Here is a 19,992-nt window from a genome sequence, read left to right as displayed (position 1 = left end):
TGCAAAAACTAACAACCCTAAACAACAGCAACTTTTTAACACCGGATATACGATGTCATCGCACTATATTGCAGTGATTAAATCTGAAACAATGAACGGTATATTCCCTACTGCTGTCTGCATAGGGACTGTGGTGTCACAACACAGGAAGTGTGGAAGCACACTTCAGAGGTACGTCATGACTCCGTTGCAGGGTCTAATCTGGAGAACCACTCTGGTGTGGCAGATAGTGCACTGAAATTGAATCGGGGAGACCTGGGTTCAAATCCCTTCATCTTTATGGATCTTATCCGTTTTGCCAAATAAAAGATGTCTCTTTCCCCACTCCAATATTTGCGTGAAATAAACATCCTCTGATAACATTTCCCTGATTTTAAAAAATCCTCCCTCAATGCTTTGCTTTCTCTCTTTTCTCCCACCTCAGGAGCCAACTTTTCTTTGCGAGAGCTAGGCCTTGAAGACGTCTCGCCTCCGCACGGGACTTTATACAGGACAGATATAGGGCTGCCCCACTGTGGCTACTCCATCAGCGCAGGCTCAGATGCTGACACTGAAGCTGACGCAGTCATGTCACCAGAGCACCCAGTCAGACTCTGGGGACGGAGCACCAAGTCCGGCCGCAGCTCCTGCTTGTCGAGCCGAGCTAACTCCAACCTCACCCTCACCGATACGGAACACGAAAACACCGAAACTGGTAAGAGACGACGCCAGCCGATGCTGGTACTGACACTTCTTTCAAAGGTGTCTCTGTCCATTCAACAGTCCACTGTTCATCTCCTAAGACGGGTTGCCAGCCTTGGGACCCAGATGTTGTACTACAACTCCCATTGGCTGGGGATGATGGGGCTTTTAGTGCAATGTCTTGGGGCCCATGTTTGAGAACCCCTGTTCTAAGTCATTTGATTGGAGCCTGAGAAGAAGGAGGAGTGGAAGTGGAGGGCTAGTATCCTTCTAACAATGAATAGCACAGCATTCTGTACAAAATATTTATAATGAACTGCTGAAGAGGTGCCCAATTTATTCATCATGAGAAAGCGGAGACCATGAAGAGGCCTGTGTGCTCCTTGTAAGGCCTCTTCAGACAAAAAGGCATTTAGAATTTTAACCTATTGAGTGTCCCTCCACTCTCTTCCTCTCTCTCACTTTCCTTTATCTCTTCAACTGATATTCCAGCAGATAATTTCCAAACTCATCTTGACTGACTCCTGCAGCCTATGTAAATAGCTTCGGCTGCTCTCTAAGGGGGAAGAGGGCGGCAGGGGAAAATATTTTTAGAAACTCGTCTTTTGTGAAGCCTTGAAGGTCACTGTGTGAGGGCTTTAAAAAAAAAAATTCCACACCTCAGTGTTGCCTTCCTGACTACAAAGATGTCTCTCAGTTTTGGGGCTGACTCTAGCTGGAGCTTTTGGATCAGCAGTTCTGTGAAGAAAAGAGAGTAAACTGTAATACACAATTGTGGTGTTTTTTTAAAAAAGGGGATTAAAAAACAACCACCAAGTAGCAACTGCAAGTGGAATATGCCTTTACATCTTTAATCGAATTGCTTTGTTGCCAGTTTCTTAATGTAGACGTGGTGTGTGAGCCACTGAGGAACCAAAGATTTTGTCTCAAATGTCCCCCTTTCTGCAAATCCCCACTGCATGGGTGTTGCGTATGGTGATAATTTGGGGAGAGGGCTTTAAAAAAAAAAATGAAGCCTTTTGTCATTGTTTGGTCATATGCTACCTTCTGTGTTTTCTGTTCAGTTTGAGGGAGAAAGGGAGGTCTATTAAGCTTCTCTCCAATGATAACAAATATTATATACAAGAGGATTTTCATTTAAAGGGAGAAATAGCTCTCCATAGACAAGGGAGCAGCCTTAATTTCTGTAAACTGAGGCTTTGTTTACAGTAAGATGGCCAAAATAAGGAAACTGTCTTAGGATCAAACTGTGTGTGATACTAAAGTCATCACTGGCCCTGACATGCTTCAGTTTTCTTTAAAAACAAAAACCACCATCTGAACCTGCCTTTCATGTTACCAGGATCATGGGGCCCAGGGCGGGCAGGCTTTAACCCTATGCTCCACTATAATCTTGATCCAGCTCTGCACTCCTCCCCAGCAATTTATATTTTTCAAGGAAAGAAAGTCCTCATTGTCATCATACTTCCTTATGAGTAAGTGGCACAATTGGATTCCTAAAGCTGCTAACAAATCACTTTCAGGACCCTTGAGATTTTGTGGGGATAATATTTCAACAGACATGAAACTGTGCTAAGAGTAAGCGCAAAGCAATGCAGTGAAATGAGTGAGCTTACCGGATACGTTTTATCAGTCAATATTAATTGCTGACTGTATTGATAGAAGTTATAGCCTTTAGCTGCAGTCAATACAGAGTTTTATAAAACTGCCATTGATAGCGGGTTTTATGGAGGCCATTAAAGCCCATTTTTCTTCCATCTCATGTTAATGTCAGCAACTTTTGTATGTTTCCTCATTAATTATGCAAAATAAATAATCAGTATTGAATTCTGATGTCGACACACCAAGAGCCTTCTGGGTAGTTTTATAGCTCAGTACTTTCAAAGGTTTTGTTTGTTTGTTTCTGATAGCTATAGCTTTTCCCACTTGTTCATATTCTTTATGGAACTGTAGCGTTGGTTCACACATACAGAGAGATCACTTAATTCAAGGATTTGCAAATTTGGGTCCCCAGATGTTGTTGGATTACCGATTGCCTTCCTGCTAGGCTTCAGGTGTGCCAAAGAATTGTAGTGCACTGTTCTGGGCAAGATATGGTGAAAAGCCAAAGCTCTAGTTGGAGATAAACACAAACACTCCAAATAAGTTGCTTAGATAAAAGACGTGTGCAGACTGTCTTAGGCAATATGAATCCATCTTCACATATTAGGTTGCTCAAATCGAATCAGTGTGTGGGTATCTGCTACTGTCTTGAAAAATTAAAAATTAACAAATTGCCAGGGCCAGATGGCATCCACCCAAGAATTATAAAAGAACTCAAATGTGAAATTGCTGATCTCTTCGCAAAAAAATATGTAATGTCCTTACAATCTGACTCTGTACTAAAGGACTAGAAAATAGCCAATGTAACACCAGTTTTCAAAAAGAGATCCAGGAAATGACCGACCGGTTAGCTTAATGTCTGTCACAGATAAGTTGTTGGAAAGCAAATGTAAGTCTTGTCTTACTAAATTCTTGGAGCTCTTTGAGAGTGTCAACAGGCATGTGGATAAAAGGTGATCCAGTTGAAACAGTATACTTGGCTTTTGATAAAGTTCCTCATCAAAGGTTCTTGAGCAAATTTAGTAGTTATGGGATAAAGGGACAAGCTCAGTTGTAACTGGTTAAAGGACAAGAAACAGAGGGTAGGAATAAATGGGCAGTTTTCACAATGGAGGGAAGTGGGGTCTCCCAGGGATTTGTACTGGGAGCAGTGTTGTTTAACTTGTTCATAAGTGATCTGAAGTTCGGGTAAGCAGCAAAGTGGCCAGATTTGCAGATGACACTAAACTATTTAGGATAGTGAAATCCAAAGAGATGACGAGGAACTCCAAAAGGATCTCTCCAAACTGAGTGGGTGACAAAATGGCAAATGTGGTTCAGTGTAAGTAAGTGTAAAGAAGGCCTGCTCAACTTAGGCCCCTCAGCTGTTTCTGGACAGCTCCCACAAATCCCCAGTCACAGTGGCCAGTAGCCATGGGTTATGGGAGTTGTAGTCCACCATCTGCAGGAGGGTGGAAGTTGAGCAGCCCTGGTGTAAAGTGATGCACATTGGGGCAAAAAAACCCAGCTTCACATATACACCGATGAGCTGTCACTGACTGAGCAGGAGAGAGATCTCGAGGTCATAATGCACAGCTCGTTGAAAGTGTTGACTCGGTGTGTGGCACCTGTGAAAAAAGGCAAATTCCATGCTAGGAAGGGGATTGAAAATAAAACTGCTAATATTATAATGTACTTATACAAATCTATTGTATTGTATTGTATTGTATTGTAATTTTATTTACAGTCATTGACCAAACAGAGAATAAAAACATTAAAAATAAACATTAAAATGTATATGCATATATATGTACAGTTTAGAATTAGGATGATGTCCCGTTATACCTCTTAAAAGCAATATAACTAAACTTAGCTACAGAAATAGAAATTGAAGCATCTTTATCTGAAAGCAGATGTTTTACAAGATTATCATCGGATTGATCTACTGAACTGAACTGCATACCATTCTGTAACCATATCTCAAAAAGAACATTATAGAACAGGAGATGGTGCAGAAGAGGGCAACCAAGATGGTCAGGGGTCTAGAGCACCTTCTTGCAACACCTGGGGCTTTTTAGTTTAGAAAAAAAAGTGACTGAGAGGAGACATGATAGAGGTCAATAAAATTATGCATGGTGTGGAGAGAGAGAAATTGTTTTCCCTCTCTCACAATGTCAGAACAAGTGGTCAACTCATGAAAATGATTGCCAGGAAATTTAGGATCGAAAAAAGAAAGAACTTTTTCACCTAGTATGTAATGAATCTATGGAATTCTCTGCCATTAAATGTGGCAGTGGCCATCAGCTTGAATGGCTTTAAAAGGGGCTTAGACAAATTCATGGAGGACTGCTCTATATGGCTATTAGATTTATTTGTTTGTTTGTTTGATTGATTGTTTATTGTGAAATTTCTTCTATAACCCCTCCTCCAAAGACTCTAGGTGATGGACAACAACAATACCAATCACAATTTAAAAATAAATTTAACAAATTATACAATAAAATAAATTAAAGGGCAAACACCTGGCGAAACAGGTTGGTCTTAAGAAGGGCCATAAAAGCAGCTAGGAGCTGAACGGGTCTGGGTGGAAGAGTGTTCCAAAGAAGAGGGTCGGCCACAGAGAGGTTTTGATGGCTATAGGCTACCTCCAGGCTCAGAAGCAGGATGCCTCTGAATACCAGCAACAGCAGGAGAGTAGGCATTCCCAGAAGCATCTGGTTGGCCACTGAGAAACAGAAGGTTGGACTAGATTCAGCAAGGCTGTTCTTCTTCTTCTTAGCTCTTCCTGGTTTTATAGTATTTTCTTGTTTTCTTTGCATACTTCTGTGAGTAGGGGAAGGATTTGGTGGGCAACTGTAAAGGGAGGAAATGTTAATTTTTCTTTTAAAGTACGTTCTATTTCAAAAAGGCATACATTTTCATCTAACTAATGCTTAGACATGATCTACCATTGTTACCTTCAGAACTGAGCACATGTGAAAGAGGACTATAATTTTGAATTCAAGGACTCTATCTGAGAAGAGGTTTTATGAAGAAAAAGAACAGGCTTGTGTGTTTGTTTTGTCACTTACATTGGAGGTTACAAGTTATGTCTGCGATGAAAAGAAAGTTCTAAAATATAAATGAGGTGGCAAAAGTGCCACTTATGCAATTGTACTGAGAACAAGGAAGAAGCCAAACAAGCGCATATGGTTAAATGGGCACAGGCAGTCTCTCTGCCTGGCCAAACTTTATTAAACAACAGAATTGCACAATAAAATGTCACAGGCGTCAGAGAAGAGAAATGGGCATCTGGAAGGCAGATTAGTAAATCCCCATCTTACATGTCATCTCTAGTCCATAATATCTACCTGCCCCAGCAGTTCAGCTCAGTGCACTCTTGAGGAGAGAGAACTCAGCAGCCAAAACTGGGACTGGGCAAAGGCACTGCACACCCCGCCCTTTGATCCAGTTCCAGCCATTTTACCAGAGGTGGAGAAAATGTCTCCCTCTTTTGATACACAGCTCACAGCCCTCCAATAGAGGAAAGGCTAACCACTGTGAGAACCTACCAAATGGGGGGAGTTCTGTTATGCCTCAAACAACAAAACTGATTTTCCTTCCAGCTCCCACCGCCACAGACAGGCACTACTAATAGCAGGGGCGTAACTATAATCGGGCAAGGGGAGGCAGTTGTCTAGGGGGCCCCGCCTCTGGGGGGCCCCCCCGAGACATGTCACATGTCTCCCCCACCCAGCACCTGCCACAGCTTCTTCCTGAATTATTTTATTTTATTTTTAAAAACATTCTCTCCTTGTTCGCGTCGCTGTATGTCCTTGTTTCAGTTCTCCCTCCCGCCACCCTTTTGCCTTGTGGGCTCCTCCTCCTTCCCCATCCATTGGCTGGCGGCACCCCACATGATCCAGAAAGACGCATGACTGGTGGGTCGGCTGCTGCCTGGAGCACCCGCTGCCAGCAAGGAAGAGGTCACTTCAAAGCCTGAGCTTTTCTAACTCATAAGTTAAAGAAGACACGGAGCGGCAGGAGGACTTGCAGGACTCTGAGCCCTCAGGTTAGCTGAGTGGTTGCCGCCGCTTCTCCGCCCCTGCCCGCAAGGCTGGGCATTGGGCATTATGGTCCGCTTCTCTCCCCCTCCCCACCCACCCACCCTGCGTGACCGCCGGCGTGGCTGGGCATGACCCGCTTGCTTCTCTCCCCGTTCCCGCCCGCCCGCCACATGGCTGGACATGGCCCGCTGATTTTTCCCTCTTCCCTGCTCGCCCGGCTGCCTCATGGCTGGGCATGGCCCACTTGCTTCTCTCCCCCTCCCTGCCCACCCGCCGCATGGCTGGGCATGGCCTGCGCAGCTTCTCCTCCTCTCCCCATCCACCCACATGGCCCACTTTCCCTCTCCCCCCCCCCACCTGCCTGCGTGACTGCCCGCCGCATGTATGCAGGCTTAGCCTGCAAAAGGGGAGAGCCCCTAGCCCGTGGACGCCAAGCAAAAGCATACATCTGCTAAAGCCTCTTGTTATGAGGGAGATTCTCCCCCCCCCCCCGCCCGCCCACCACCAAATCAGCGCAGCCTCTGAAAGTTTCCTCTCAGGTCCTGCAGCCATCCAGGCTTCTGCTTCCTTGCTCCCCCCCCCCCCCCCCGCCGCCCCATTCCAGCCTTGAATGTGGCCGTTCCTCTCTCGCAGCTTTATGGAGTAGTCAGATTTTGGGGCTGGATGTATGTGTGTGCTTGAAAGACTACGGGACGTGAGGTTGGGGAAGGTGCTTGGGTGACGTTGCCTTCTCCGGTAAGTGCGATCAGGTTAGGCTCTTTGAAAACAGGGGGCTTAGTGGGCTTGAAAGGGATGTTGCAACCCTTTGAAAGTCAGGCAGGGAAGAATAGGGGATGCATTCTGGCAAAGCTTCCTCCAGCACTGCTGTTTTGGCATAGATCTCTTTTTTTAAAAAATGCAGGTTCCCTATGAGAAATAATTCTAGAACAGTAGCTGTGTTTAGTCTGTGGTAGCAAAACCAACAAGAATCCATGACAGCTAACAGTTACTGGACAAGCTTTGGACAACCATGAAATAAACTGATTGCCCTTTAGGTATTGATGGTGGTATTTACTATGCTGTTTATCTACTTAGATGCTATTTTAGTGTGGGTCGTGCTGACTTTTATCATGTACACACCTTGGCTCTACATAGGAATGTGACACATCTACTACTATCCATTATACTTTATGCCCATCTGGTCCCATGGTCTGAAACGTTTACTTCTCTATACTTATTCAGAAGTAAATCTGAGTTCAGGACAACTTACTCCCAAATACATAGTGTCTAAAGTCTGCACTCCTATTTCACATTGATATCTTTTCCCTCTTTGTTTTTAATTAGAAAGATTCCACCCCTCCCTGATGCTTTAATTATTTTTTTCCTTCATATTGTAAAGGAAGAAAAGTGGGCCGGAGTGGTGGTAATTATGATGATGAACGTGGCTGTTGCTTAAATGAAAAAGGGTCGAGTCGTTTTGGCATCATGGAGCTGTAGGATGAAATTATTAGTGCTTTCTTTTTTACTTTAAATATGGTTAACAAGGGTTAGAAGAGAACTTTCATGCACCAACATATTCTGGAGGAATAGATGGTCTGAATGGTCTTCGTCCTCCTCCCTCTCTTTGTGCAGGGGACACATCACTTCAAGTTAGCAATCTTCAGATGGGGAACAAATAGTGTGTCTACAACATGAGAAGACAGAACTTCTGTCTCCTCATCTTGCAAACACACTATTTGTTCCCCATCTGAGGATTGCTGACTTCAAGTGATGTGCCACTTATTCTATTGTATTAGTTGGTTAGAGTGCTGGACCAGGGAGACTCGAGTTCAAATCCCTATTCAGCCTCATGATACTAGCTGGGTGACTCTGGGCCAGTCACTTCTCTCTCAGCCTAACCTACTTCGCAGGGTTGTGAGGAGAAACCTAAGTATGTAGAAGACCGCTCTGGGCTCCTTGGAGGAAGAGCGGGAAATAAAACGTAAAATAAATAAAAATAAATACAAAATAAATTTACACCTTGTAACTAGTTGGGATATGTCACCTTAAGTGGCACAGCAGGGAAATGCTTGACTAACAAGCAGAAGGTTGCCGGTTTGAATCCCCACTGCTACTATTTGGGGCAGCAGCGATATAGGAAGATGCTGAAAGGCATCATCTTCTACTGCGTGGGAGGAGGCCATGGTCAAAGAAAACCACAGGGCCCTGTGGGCGCCAGGAGTCGAAACTGACTTGATGGCACACTTTACTTTTTAACTAGTTGGGATAGTTAGCAGAGACATTGGGCCAGGAGGAGAGGAAGGCAGTGATGGGGGGGGGCATAGCTATAATTGGGCGAAAGGGTTAAAAGAACAAGGGCCCCCAGCTCCTGAGGGCCCTCCAGCTCCATCCCTCCCTATTTTCTTCATTATCTCCCTCACTCTGGGGGGCCACCAGAGAGAAGGATGAACACGGGCCCCCTCTCCCCTAGCTACACCCCGGGGGGGGCAATTTTAAAATCTCGTCTCTGGGCCCCCTACAACCTTGCTACGCCCCTGACTAATAGCATGTGCGTGCCCCACTACAAGGACACCTAGCCAGCAGAATATCAGAGCCTGCCCTCAGGCTTGATGTATAGACCTTCCAGCCGGTTTGGAAAAATACAAATAGGATGGATATTTATATACTGCTTTGCAACAAAAGTTCCCCAAGCAGTTTAATGGCTCCCTGTCCCCAAAGGGCTCACAATCTAAAAAAGAAACATAAGCTAGATAACAGCAATAACCACTGGAGGGATGCTGTGCTGGGGATGGATCGGGATGGGAAAAGTGGATACCTACGGGGAAAGAATTTCTGGCAAAAGGTGCACACTCCTGACATGATCCTGGCTGTTTTGCTATTCAGCTTACTTCTCACTCTGTTAACTGCAGCATACAACCAAACAGTGCATCTTATGTAACAAAACCATTAGCCTGTCCCTGTCCCTTGCCAACCCAGGATTCGCACCAGTCTTACCATATTTACCAGAAGTTTTTTTCCCCATGTTAATGACCTCCGATGGCCATCGGGGACTCCATCAGAGACTCTTTGATGTGAGCAATGTAGGCCCTCCGATGCAACCCTTGCCTGCACTCCTGAAATCCCAAATGTGGGTCACTGCAGCACTGACAGATACAATAGGGGATGTTTTGATACCCCACTCATAATTATGCTGCTGCCTACCAGCTGATAGAGTGGAGAGGTGTACAGAGAAGAGGCATGAGGTTATCAAGTGAGAATTTAATTGCAGTGATTTAAACTCTAGCGAATCCCAGCAAACATCATGCTTGCAGGTTGTGTGGGAGCAAGGTTAGAGGAAAACGTGGGTAGCTTTCCCTCCTCCTTTGCTTCCACACAATCACTCCTACCCAGATTTTCCTCCAGCCTTGCTTCCACACAACCTAAAATTGGGAGCACACACAGCAACCAAACCCAGGTAGAACACAGGTTTTGACTGTGTGAATGACCTCTGTAAGTCTCAGGAAAGATGCCTTATAGCCCAATTTTATTTGGCTTAGTTTAAACAGGGTTTTTTGTTTTGGTCTTATTGACTCAGTTTGTTGTCCCCAAATATAACTTGATGCATTGGAGTAATTAGCAGTGCTGGAATGTACTACGTGCTCTTACGCGTGTTACAAATTATGTATTATTACCCCAACTGATAATCTGCACTCTTTGACATTTTCACAAGCATATTTTGCTGACTTGCATCCTAATTTCCTTTCTTGCTTTGGCTTTACACACTTTATTTGTTACTGTATTTGGAATCACATAATCTGCTTGGGGAAATTAAAACAGACGTGAGGTATTTTCAGCAAATGTGTGTGTGCCATTTCAGACTTTCTTGCTGTTTTTGTTGTTGTTTTTTAAATGGTCCCTTGTGGAGGCTCCATGCTGTCATATCTGCTGTGAAGAAGAGTCAGTCACAGTTCAGCTAGCTGCTAGCAGTGGTGGCTGGCTGGTGGTCTCTGGAACCGGGCAGGTATTGGTGGCTGGAGCCAGAGGTAAAGGTGCAGCTAATTGTGGGTGGAGCTAAGAGTAGGAGGGTTCATTTTTATCACTATAATCACTATCAACACGTTGATAGGATTAAGAGTATGATTTATCAATTCACAGCAGTATTTTGCTCAATTTTTCATTGTTGGAAAAAGGGCAGTTCCCTTCCAAAAGCACCACCCCTTAAAAGAAGCATTAAACTAGAAGCATTAATTAGAAAGCCCTTAAACATTACAACACACAGCCTGGTAGGCAGGCAGTGCTTTACATCAAAAACAAGCTAGCCTCTCAACTGCCCGATAGAGACCCCCTGCTGATAACAAAGAAGGCAACATTCCTTAGGGGATTACTGTCCTTGTGAAAGTGAAACCCTCCCAGTGAGCCTCCTGTGCTCTTCCTCTCTTAATCCAAGTCCAGCGGTTGAGCAGAAGAATGACTGCACGTTTTCCTCCATAACTGAAATCTGAGCGAATCCGGGTGGGCTAAGCAATCCGGGCGAGATGCTGAAAATCTTAATTAGATTGAGATTTTTAATCCAAAAATCTTAAAATCAGGCTTTTAATTAGATTTCTGGTTTAAATGGTTAATGTTGGTTTCAAATGATTTTCATGTTAATGGTTTTTTTCCACATGTTTCAATGATTTTAATTGGTAAATTGCTTTAGTGTTTTTTTTTTTTAATTTTAACTGTTCATTGATTTTGGTTGTTTTTATTTGTTGTAAACTGCCCTGAGCCATTTTTGGAAGGGTGGTATATCAATCAAATAAGTAAGTAAGTAAATTAAACAAAGTTAAATATGAGTCTTCTGACAGGCTCCCCCCCATTTCTCCTAGTGTAAATGTGTGTTTGTTTTTATTTGACATATTTGTATACTGCCCAAAATGCCTCTGGGCGGTTTATAACAAAACAATACATATAATAAAAAAGGTTAAGTGGCATAACTGTCACATTCTCTACCTGCTTTTAGAAGCGGTGTGAAACAGGATACTGGGCTATAGGCCTTGGGCCTGATCCAGCAGGGCTCCTGTCCTCCCAGTTAATCGCAGTTCACTAAACAAGCTCCCTCTGCTTTGCATTGTGTAGTAAATGTCACGGCAACACAATGAAGATCTCAAGCTGAAGGGTAGAGAAGAGAATAATAATCATGATGATTTTGGCCAGTTTGTACTTGGGCATATGGATCCTCCAAAAGATAGTTCATTAGCCTTCAAAAGCAGACCGCCATCAAACCATACATCTTCTGAAAAAGCTTGGATAATGTAGTACATCTGTTAGCCTGCTCTCAAACATAAACCTGGGCATGGTTTTATACTCAGGGCCATCTGCTTTCAAGTGTCTCTTGTTTCACAGGCCAGATTTGTATGTCTGCACATACTTATGGGTATGGGTGCATACATCAGATAAAATGTATTTCTCCCCCCACCCTCCGCTTAATGAACCACGAATGAGACCCCTCTTTTTAATACAGACAAGGCTGGCTTTGCTCTCTGTTGAGAGTTCTCCCCCACACCAAAAAAACCCAACAACTTCGGTTACAGATTTAAAGATTATTCAAATGTGACAGTAAGGGGCTTGAATACCCTGTTGGATGGAAGCCACAAAACCCTGTACAACTCCGTGCATTGTGCTTCATTTCTACTTTGTGCCAGCTCGTCTGTTTAACCTGATCCTCAGAATTGGGCTTTAGCAATGCAGTGAGTTTGAATACTTGCTGGCTGCTGCTTAATCCAATATAAAGCAGTTTCACGTATCCGTTTATTATTATTTGCAAGTATGGGCCTGTGACAAAATATTGTAGTACATGATCAGCAGATTAACAGATTAAGTGAGTAGTTTACTGCTCTATTCCTCAGGACCCTTCTGTCTCTATCTCACACACCCACTTTTTTATGTTATTTGGGGATGGGTTAGCCCTCCACATCAAGAACTGAAGTGTGTTGAACCCAAGTGAAAAGGGTGGTGAGAAAACTAGAGATTGACACCTTCCCCTCTCAGAAGGGGTTGAGACTGTCTCGAGGGAGTATCCTTCAAGCTGAGAATTTTCTTGCTCTTTTTGTTCAGCCCTCCCCATCTCGTGTGTTTGTTTGTTTTGTTTTGTTTGACATATTTTTATACCGCCCAAAACTTATGTCTCTGGGCGGTTTACAACAAAAACCAGAAAAATTGAAACATTAGTTAAAACAAATAATGACAACAGAGAAATTAAAACATTGGTCAAATTAAATGACAGCAAAAAGTTAAAACATTACAACAATTTAAAACCTTAAAACAATATTTTAAAACAGTTTCATTAGCTATGCCTTCCTGGTTGTCTGTTAAGTGCCCTCTGAGACCCTGAACATTCTACTCCATTGAGTTACATTGGGGCAGTTTGGGGGTTTGGCCCCCTTAGGTGTTATTCCTTCCACTCTATTCTTTTAGAGCTGGCTCTCTATTCCAAAAAACTGTTGCTGGCCCAGCTACGAGTTATGAACAGCACATAACTGACCCTTGTTTTCTCCCCGCTGCATATTATTACTCATATTTATATAGCACTTTTTAGCAAAAAGCAAAACAAAAACAAAAAACCAAAGGTCTGAGTGGTTTACCTAGCGGAAGATATGAAGGGTGGGGGGGAAATGGTTTCTTATCCCCAAGGAGCTCACAAGAGAAAAATAATAATAAAGGAGACAGCAAAAACAGCCAGTGGAGGGTTTTGCCTCTGCATGGGAGATTACACGTATGAGCACTGTAAGATAGTCCACTTAGAGGATAGGGCCGCTCTCGGAAGAGCGTTTGCATGCAGAAGGTTCCAAGTTCCCTCCCGGGCATCTCCAAGACAGGACTGAGAGAGACTCCTGCCTGTAACGTTGGAGAAGCCACTGCCGGTCTAGACAATAATGAGCTAGATGCACCAATAGTCTGACTCAATTTAAGGGAGCTTCCTATGTTCTTAATGAATAACTAATGGAGATAGGATACCGATTATTTATTTTATTTTATTTTATGCCACTTTACTCCAAAGGCTCTAGGCAGTTCACAACAATAAAGATAATCAAGATAAAATAAAACACTATAAAAACAGCAATTTATAGACATTTAAAACATTCAAAGATTACTAAAAGCCAGGCTAAAATAATGTGTCTTAAGGGCTCTTTTGAAGGCTGGTAAGTGGCGCAGCGGGGAAATGCTTGACTAACAAGCAGAAGGTTGCCAGTTCGAATCCGCGCTGGTACTATATCGGGCAGCAGCGATATAGGAAGACGCTGAAAGGCATATGTTAAACCATGACTGTTTATAGGGGATGTATTCCACAGCCCAGGAGCAACTACAGAGAAGGCCCACTCCTGAGTCACTGCGAGACCAGCTGGCGGCATACGGAGATGGACCTCTCTTGATGATCTTAATGTGTGGTTGGGCTCTTGCAAAAGAAGGCGCTCTCCCAGGTAACTTAGTCCTGTAGTAGGCTTAGGACTAATCAAGACCGTAGCAGGGGGAAAGGGTTTTTAAAATCCTTCCCATCATGATGGTGCCCTAAACCAGATTGGAGTCCCATCTCTTATCAAGGTCAATCGGTCACAGTAAAAGCTTTAGCAGAGGCAAATCAATGTATGCAAATGTTGGACAGTCCTGAAGAGAAGAGAGAGAAGATACAAGAAAAAAACAGGGAGGAAAGAAGAAACCTCAGGAAAATATTGGTCCAAATAAAAGAAATAGAGATCATTCACACAATCAAAAACAGTGTTCTACCTAGGTTTGGGAGCTGTGTGTGCTCCCAGTTTTTGGTTGTGTGGAAACAAGGTTAGAGGAAAACCTGGGTAGCTTTTCCTCCTACCTTGCTTCCACACACTGGCCAACCAGATGCATCCAGGAAGCCCACACGCAACGCATGAATGCAGTAGCCCTCTACCACTATTGTTTCCCAGCAACCTTATACTGAGGTCATTCAGTTACCACCAGCACATCTGATGGCGACTCAGAGTTGGGCCTTCTCTGTAGCTGCTCCTGGGCTGTGGAATGCACTCCTGGCAGAAATCTGTAATCTGATTATTGGCCTTCAGGAGAGCCCTTAAAACCTATATTTTTGGCCTGGCCTTCCAGGGTTTGTAACCTGTTTTTAAACTGGAAAGATTTGGCCTGGTTTTCCAGGGTTTTAAAAACTGTTTTAATTGTTTTAATAATGGTTTTATGTTGTTTTTACAGTTTTTGATTTTAACAGTTAATCAATTTTTAAAGGGAAGCCAATTTTTGAAGGGAACTATTGAAATCAAATAAATAAATTCACACAAGCCAAAACTGTGTACTACCCACGTTTGGGAGCTGTGTGTGCTCTCAATTTTTGGTTGTGTGGAAGCAAGGTAAGAGGAAAACCTGGGTAACCTTTCCACCTACCTTGCTTCCATGCAATTACTTCTACCCAGGTTTTCCTGTAAACTTGCTTCCATACAACTGAAAATTGGGAATGCACACAGCTCACAAACGCAGGTAAAACACAGTTCTTGATTGTGTGAGTGACCTCATGGTTTACAGAAAGAGGTAGACTAACTGGATAAATTGGTGAAAGGTCAATTTATTTTAGTATTAGATATTTAAGGTTCTTTTCTTGTATTACATTTCCCCCAGTTTAGTTTAAGTGACAGAATGGCAACTACTGTAAAAATTATGACACTTTAGCATGGCAGGCTTGAACTATCCTCTTAAGAGAAGACATGTGGCCAGGTTGTTGAGATAGATAAATGAGAAATAATATGCATTCAAGAAATTCATTTATGAAATACAGAAGAGAAATACTTGAAGAATATTTGGAAAGGGCCAATGTATCATGCACCAGCAAAAACTAAGATAAAAGGGGTTATGATAGGAATAGCTGAACATCTCCCATTAACAATCTATAAAGTACAAAAAAGTACAGATGGTCGGTATTTAATATTACAAGGGAGTCTAGAAGATCAAGAAATAACCATAGCAGAAATTTATGCACCAAATACAGCACAAGGTCAATTTTATTTACTTACATACTTTATTTATTTATTTATTTATTTATTTACACTTATATTCCGCTCTTCCTCCAAGGAGCTCAGAGTACATTGTCATTTTCATCCTCACAACAACCCTGTGAGGTAGGTTAGGCTGAGAGATACATGACTGGCCCAGAGCTACCCAGTGAGTTTCATGGTTGAATGACGATTCGAACTCAGGTCTTCCCGGTCCTAGTCCAACATTCTAACCACTACACTATGCTGGTTCATTTTATGATGAAGTAATACAGATATTGGATGAGTATTCAAATGGATAAATAATACCTATGGGAGATTTTAATAAAGTTATGGGTGTTAATCTGGATAAATGACTCAGTACAAGTGGGGCTGGTGGCCTACCAAAAAAATGGTGTAAATTGTTACAGGATAGAGGGTTGAATGATACCTGGAGAGAAAAGAATAGAGATCAAAGAGACCGCACTTTTTATTCAGGAAGACAAAATATATACACCAGAATTGACTACATCTTTATATGGAGTAGCAGAGCTAAAGTCAGTTAATATAACTCCTAAAATCTATGCAGATCATGCTCCTGTAAAAATAATCTTGGAGAGGCAGGCCAAAAAAAATGTATTTGGGGGGAAAATTGTCTTTGAATAATACTGTTCTGGATTCCCAGCTAAGAGGAAATAGATCTACATTTTGCTATCAATTTCTTAACTTCAGACTTGGTCACAGTATGGGAAACATTTAAACCTTATATGAGAGGTCAGATAATATCTTTAAATTCTTATTACTATAAGCAAAGAACTCAAGAGTGTACAAAGCTGTTAAAAGAAATTGAAATACTAGGGGGGAACCATAAAATTAATAGAAATAAAAATAAATTAGATACAGCTTTGAATAAATTTAAATTCCTAGATGTTAAGGCAGTGGCAAAAGATGTAGCTTTTTCCAAACAAAATATTTCCGACTACTGGGATAAGCCCAGGAAATGCTAGCTGGAGTCTTGGCAGAAGGAAAAGATCAAAAGCCCACCTCAACTATCAATGCTAAAAATGGAAGAAAGCTGGTCACAGTTGACGATAAAGTACAAGTTTCAAAAATATTACCAAAATGTATATTCTTCCTCTAATCCACCAGAAGAAAAGATACACAATTTTTAACAGAGATATCAGATACCGATGATTAGAACAGAACATTGACCACAAAAGCCATAGAAAAGTAACAAATCTGAGATAATGGGAATTAATATCCAAAACTCTACAAAACAGAATATTGATGAATTGAAACATGCAAGATGGAAAGAAAGATAAGGAGGTCAGATACTTAGGAATAAATTTTTCTGAGAACATTAAAGACTTAATTAAGGAAAATATAGATCCTTTAATCAACATCCTGCAACTGAAAATGGGCAAGTGGAATAAACTAAATTTATCTGGGATGGGGAGAATTGCAGCTATTAAAATGGTCATCCCGTGAAACTGATGGCCAGGAAATTTAGGACGCACAAGAGGAAGTACTTTTTCACACAGCACATAATTAATCTATGGAATTCTTTGCCATGGGATGTGGTGATGGCCACTAGCTTGGATGGCTTTAAAAGGGGCTTGGACGAATTCATGGAGGCCAGGTCTAATAATGGCTACTATTTTGGTGGCTATAGGTCATCTCTAGCCTCAGAGGCAATACCAGTTGCAGAGCAGGAGAGAGGGTGTTCCCTCAATTCCCCGTGCGCTTCCCAGAGCCATCTGGTGGGCCACTGTGTGAAATAGGATGCTGGACTAGATAGACCTTGGTCCTGATTCTGCAGGGCTGTTCTTATGTTCTATTGGGTTAAATATTACCATGCAGCTCTTCTCACAGCTATGTCTGCATAGTGGGACCTGTATAACTTTAAGCTGTCTTGGGATTTGGAGCAAGCAAGTATAGATTTGGAATAGGAAAGTATAAATTTTCCTTTAAAAGAATAGATCTTATTGGATAATAATTCTGTGGATCGGGCGGTATAGTAAATATTTTAATTAATAAATAAACAAATAAAGCAGAGAGAACTCAATATGTTAAAAGAACAAATATATAAAAAGTTCTATAGAACATATACCGTATGGAACAAATGCAAAGCAAATCTCATTCCAGGGCAATCTATTACTGCATCATTTTTGTAGCACAAGGATTTTGTTGTGGCCAAACAGATATCTAACTTTTCTAATTGGGAACAAGCAGAATATGTTACATATGAAAATCTCTGGCGTAGAGGAAGATTTTTGGACTTGCTTCAGTTGAGGAAAGCAGCCCCGCAGCTAAAGGTAACTGGGTTTCATTACTTGCAATTACAAAATATTTTATTACGAGTGGCACAGAGAAGTGAATTAGGTCACAGCAAATCCAAGTTAGAATCATTATTAATATCTGGGAACGTATGGGGTCTTATAAAAAAAATGTGTGAATTATTAAAAGAGGGTATAAAAGAATCCGATCTGTACAGATGAAAATGGGAAGCAGAACTTAGTAGGGATGGGCACAAAAGGCATGTGCGTTCCATTGCAAGCTTGGAACAGAACGCAAATGCCTAGAACGTTCCATTGGAACAACCAGTTGAGCCATTTGTTCCAATGGAACAAGCTCAAGTGTTCTGAGCGCCATTTCTGAGCGACACTTCCAATCGACCAATGGAAATATGTGTGCCAATTTGATATTGATATTTCAAAAAATATTTCTTACCAAAGAAAACCACATGGCTCTGAGGTTACCAGGAGTTGACACTGACTTGACGGCACAACTTTACCTTTACAGATCTGTACACAGGTACAGTTCTTCGCATGTTACGTTGAACACAAGTACAGCAGCACACTTCCTGTCTGTATCATACATTTGAGGGGCTTGTACCCAGCTTCACAACATGTACTTATGTACAGACATCTGTACACTTGTAGAGCATAATGTTTTAATAGGGTTTCAGAGAAGATGGAATATTTTACTTAAATTGTAGAACCTGGACTGGGTTTTCATTTGGCAAAAAGTACACAGACCAAAGCAATACAAAAGATCAGGAAAAACTAATATGGATCTAGGTTATTATATACAACTTTAAAGAATATAAGGGGCTAGTTTAATGATAGCATGTTAAAAAATGCTGCATAAAATGGCTTAATACTTAATTAAGTATTAGATGTTTGTATTTTAAGCCAATGTATTTGGATAAGTGGCTTTGACTTTTTAACTTGTATAATAAGGGCACAATATGCAGAAAAAATAATTGCCACTGCGTGAGGTGACTTTGGACCACTAGGAGTCTGGAGGCATGATGCCCTTGTGAAAACAATATATGAAAAGTCACTGAGGAAGACATTCAATTGAAACGCATCTGACTTGACAAGAATCGAAGAGGACATCAACTCACTTGGAAGTACAATATTACTACACTAGCCGACCCCGCACAGAGCATCTGTGTGCTCCTTGGGGCCGGCTGTTTCCCCCTCTCTCCCCCTCCTGCCCGGTCTCTCCTCTCCCCCACCCCCAGCCCCATGCTCTCTTACCCTCCCCCCTCCCCTCCACCTGCACAGAGCTGTGGAGGGCGGCCAAAAGGACCCATTCCTGCTCCTGGGTGTGAACAGGAAAGCCCCGCCACCCGTTTCTCTCCCACCCCGGCCTCCAACGGGCACTGGGGCTGAGCCCCACCACCCATTTCCCTCCCGTCCCAGGCTGCAACAGGTATGGGGGCTTCGCCCCACCGCCCATTTCCCACTCACCTCCTCCGGTGCTGCGCAGGCCAGTGCCAGTCAGTCACACTGCCTCCTGTCTCCCCACCCGGCCCACTTCCACACACACACACACACACACCACTGTGGTTTCTGGCCTGGCAGCTGGGCCCGCCTCCACCTCCTCACTGCCACCGCCTCCCCGCTGTGGCTGGGCCCGCCGCCACCTCCCCGCTAATGCAGCCACTGCTGCCGCCTCTCCCTTACCCGGGGGAGCCTGGCCTGCCGTCACGCAACTGCCTCTTGCCCCCGGGGACCAGGCCAGGCCAGGCTTTGCCACTGCCTCCCCCTTAGTAGAGATGGCCCCCTGGCGGACAGGCTGGGCTTTGCCGCCACCCTCTGCCGTCTTGCCACCGGCTAGCTGAGGCTGCTTCCTCAGGCCGTTTTGCGGCTGCTGCCACCACTCCCCCCCCCCCAGACTCTCACTGAATGCCAAGAGCTCTCGCAAGAGTTCCATTGCCAAATTCTTCAGCACACGCATGCCGGCTAAGTGTATTAAATATATAGATATGTCTGAGGACTTTTATAATATTTAACCAGCTTATGTATGTGGACTTTTAATATTTTATTACTTTAAAAATATTTTTTAATTAGGCTTTAAGCCATTTTATGCGGCATTTTTAATTTTTATCATTAAAATACCCATTCTTACAAGGACGTGCCAGCTCAGAGCATTAGTGCAGAAGCATTCAGCCTCTCTGTGTCTCGGCTGAGTTGCTCACATGATGTCATGTTGCCTTTTATGTACTTGAAGCCCTACGATCTGGAAAGATGTTTTGATGTGATGTCAAGATGCTTCTGCAAAGCCCACAACCAAGGCTTGAAGGCAATAGCTCCCTCCCACTCATTGTTGTATCCCAGAAATTGGCATTCTGTGGTATACTGGAGGTTGTGTATATAGCCAAAATGGCTAAATAGACATTGATGCAATCAAGTCAACTGGAAAAGCTTTTTTGAGTCAATGTCAAGACT

The 19,992-nt window shown here is 42.8% G+C and overlaps 1 protein-coding gene across 9 annotated transcripts in view; it reads left to right on the top strand.

Moving 5' to 3' along the window:
- Nucleotides 1-19,992, top strand: part of TENM4 (teneurin transmembrane protein 4) — a 1,105,140-nt gene that overhangs the window by 670,293 nt on the left and 414,855 nt on the right. For all 9 annotated transcript variants that reach the window (XM_053305915.1, XM_053305917.1, XM_053305913.1 and 6 more), the window contains one exon: nucleotides 425-694. In XM_053305915.1, coding sequence (XP_053161890.1) covers nucleotides 425-694 — 270 coding nt within the window. The remainder of the gene's footprint in view (nucleotides 1-424; nucleotides 695-19,992) is intronic.

The sequence above is a fragment of the Hemicordylus capensis genome, chromosome 3, assembly GCF_027244095.1.
Source record: "Hemicordylus capensis ecotype Gifberg chromosome 3, rHemCap1.1.pri, whole genome shotgun sequence".
Lineage (NCBI taxonomy): Eukaryota > Metazoa > Chordata > Lepidosauria > Squamata > Cordylidae > Hemicordylus > Hemicordylus capensis.
This window is presented reverse-complemented; position numbering and strand designations above follow the sequence as displayed.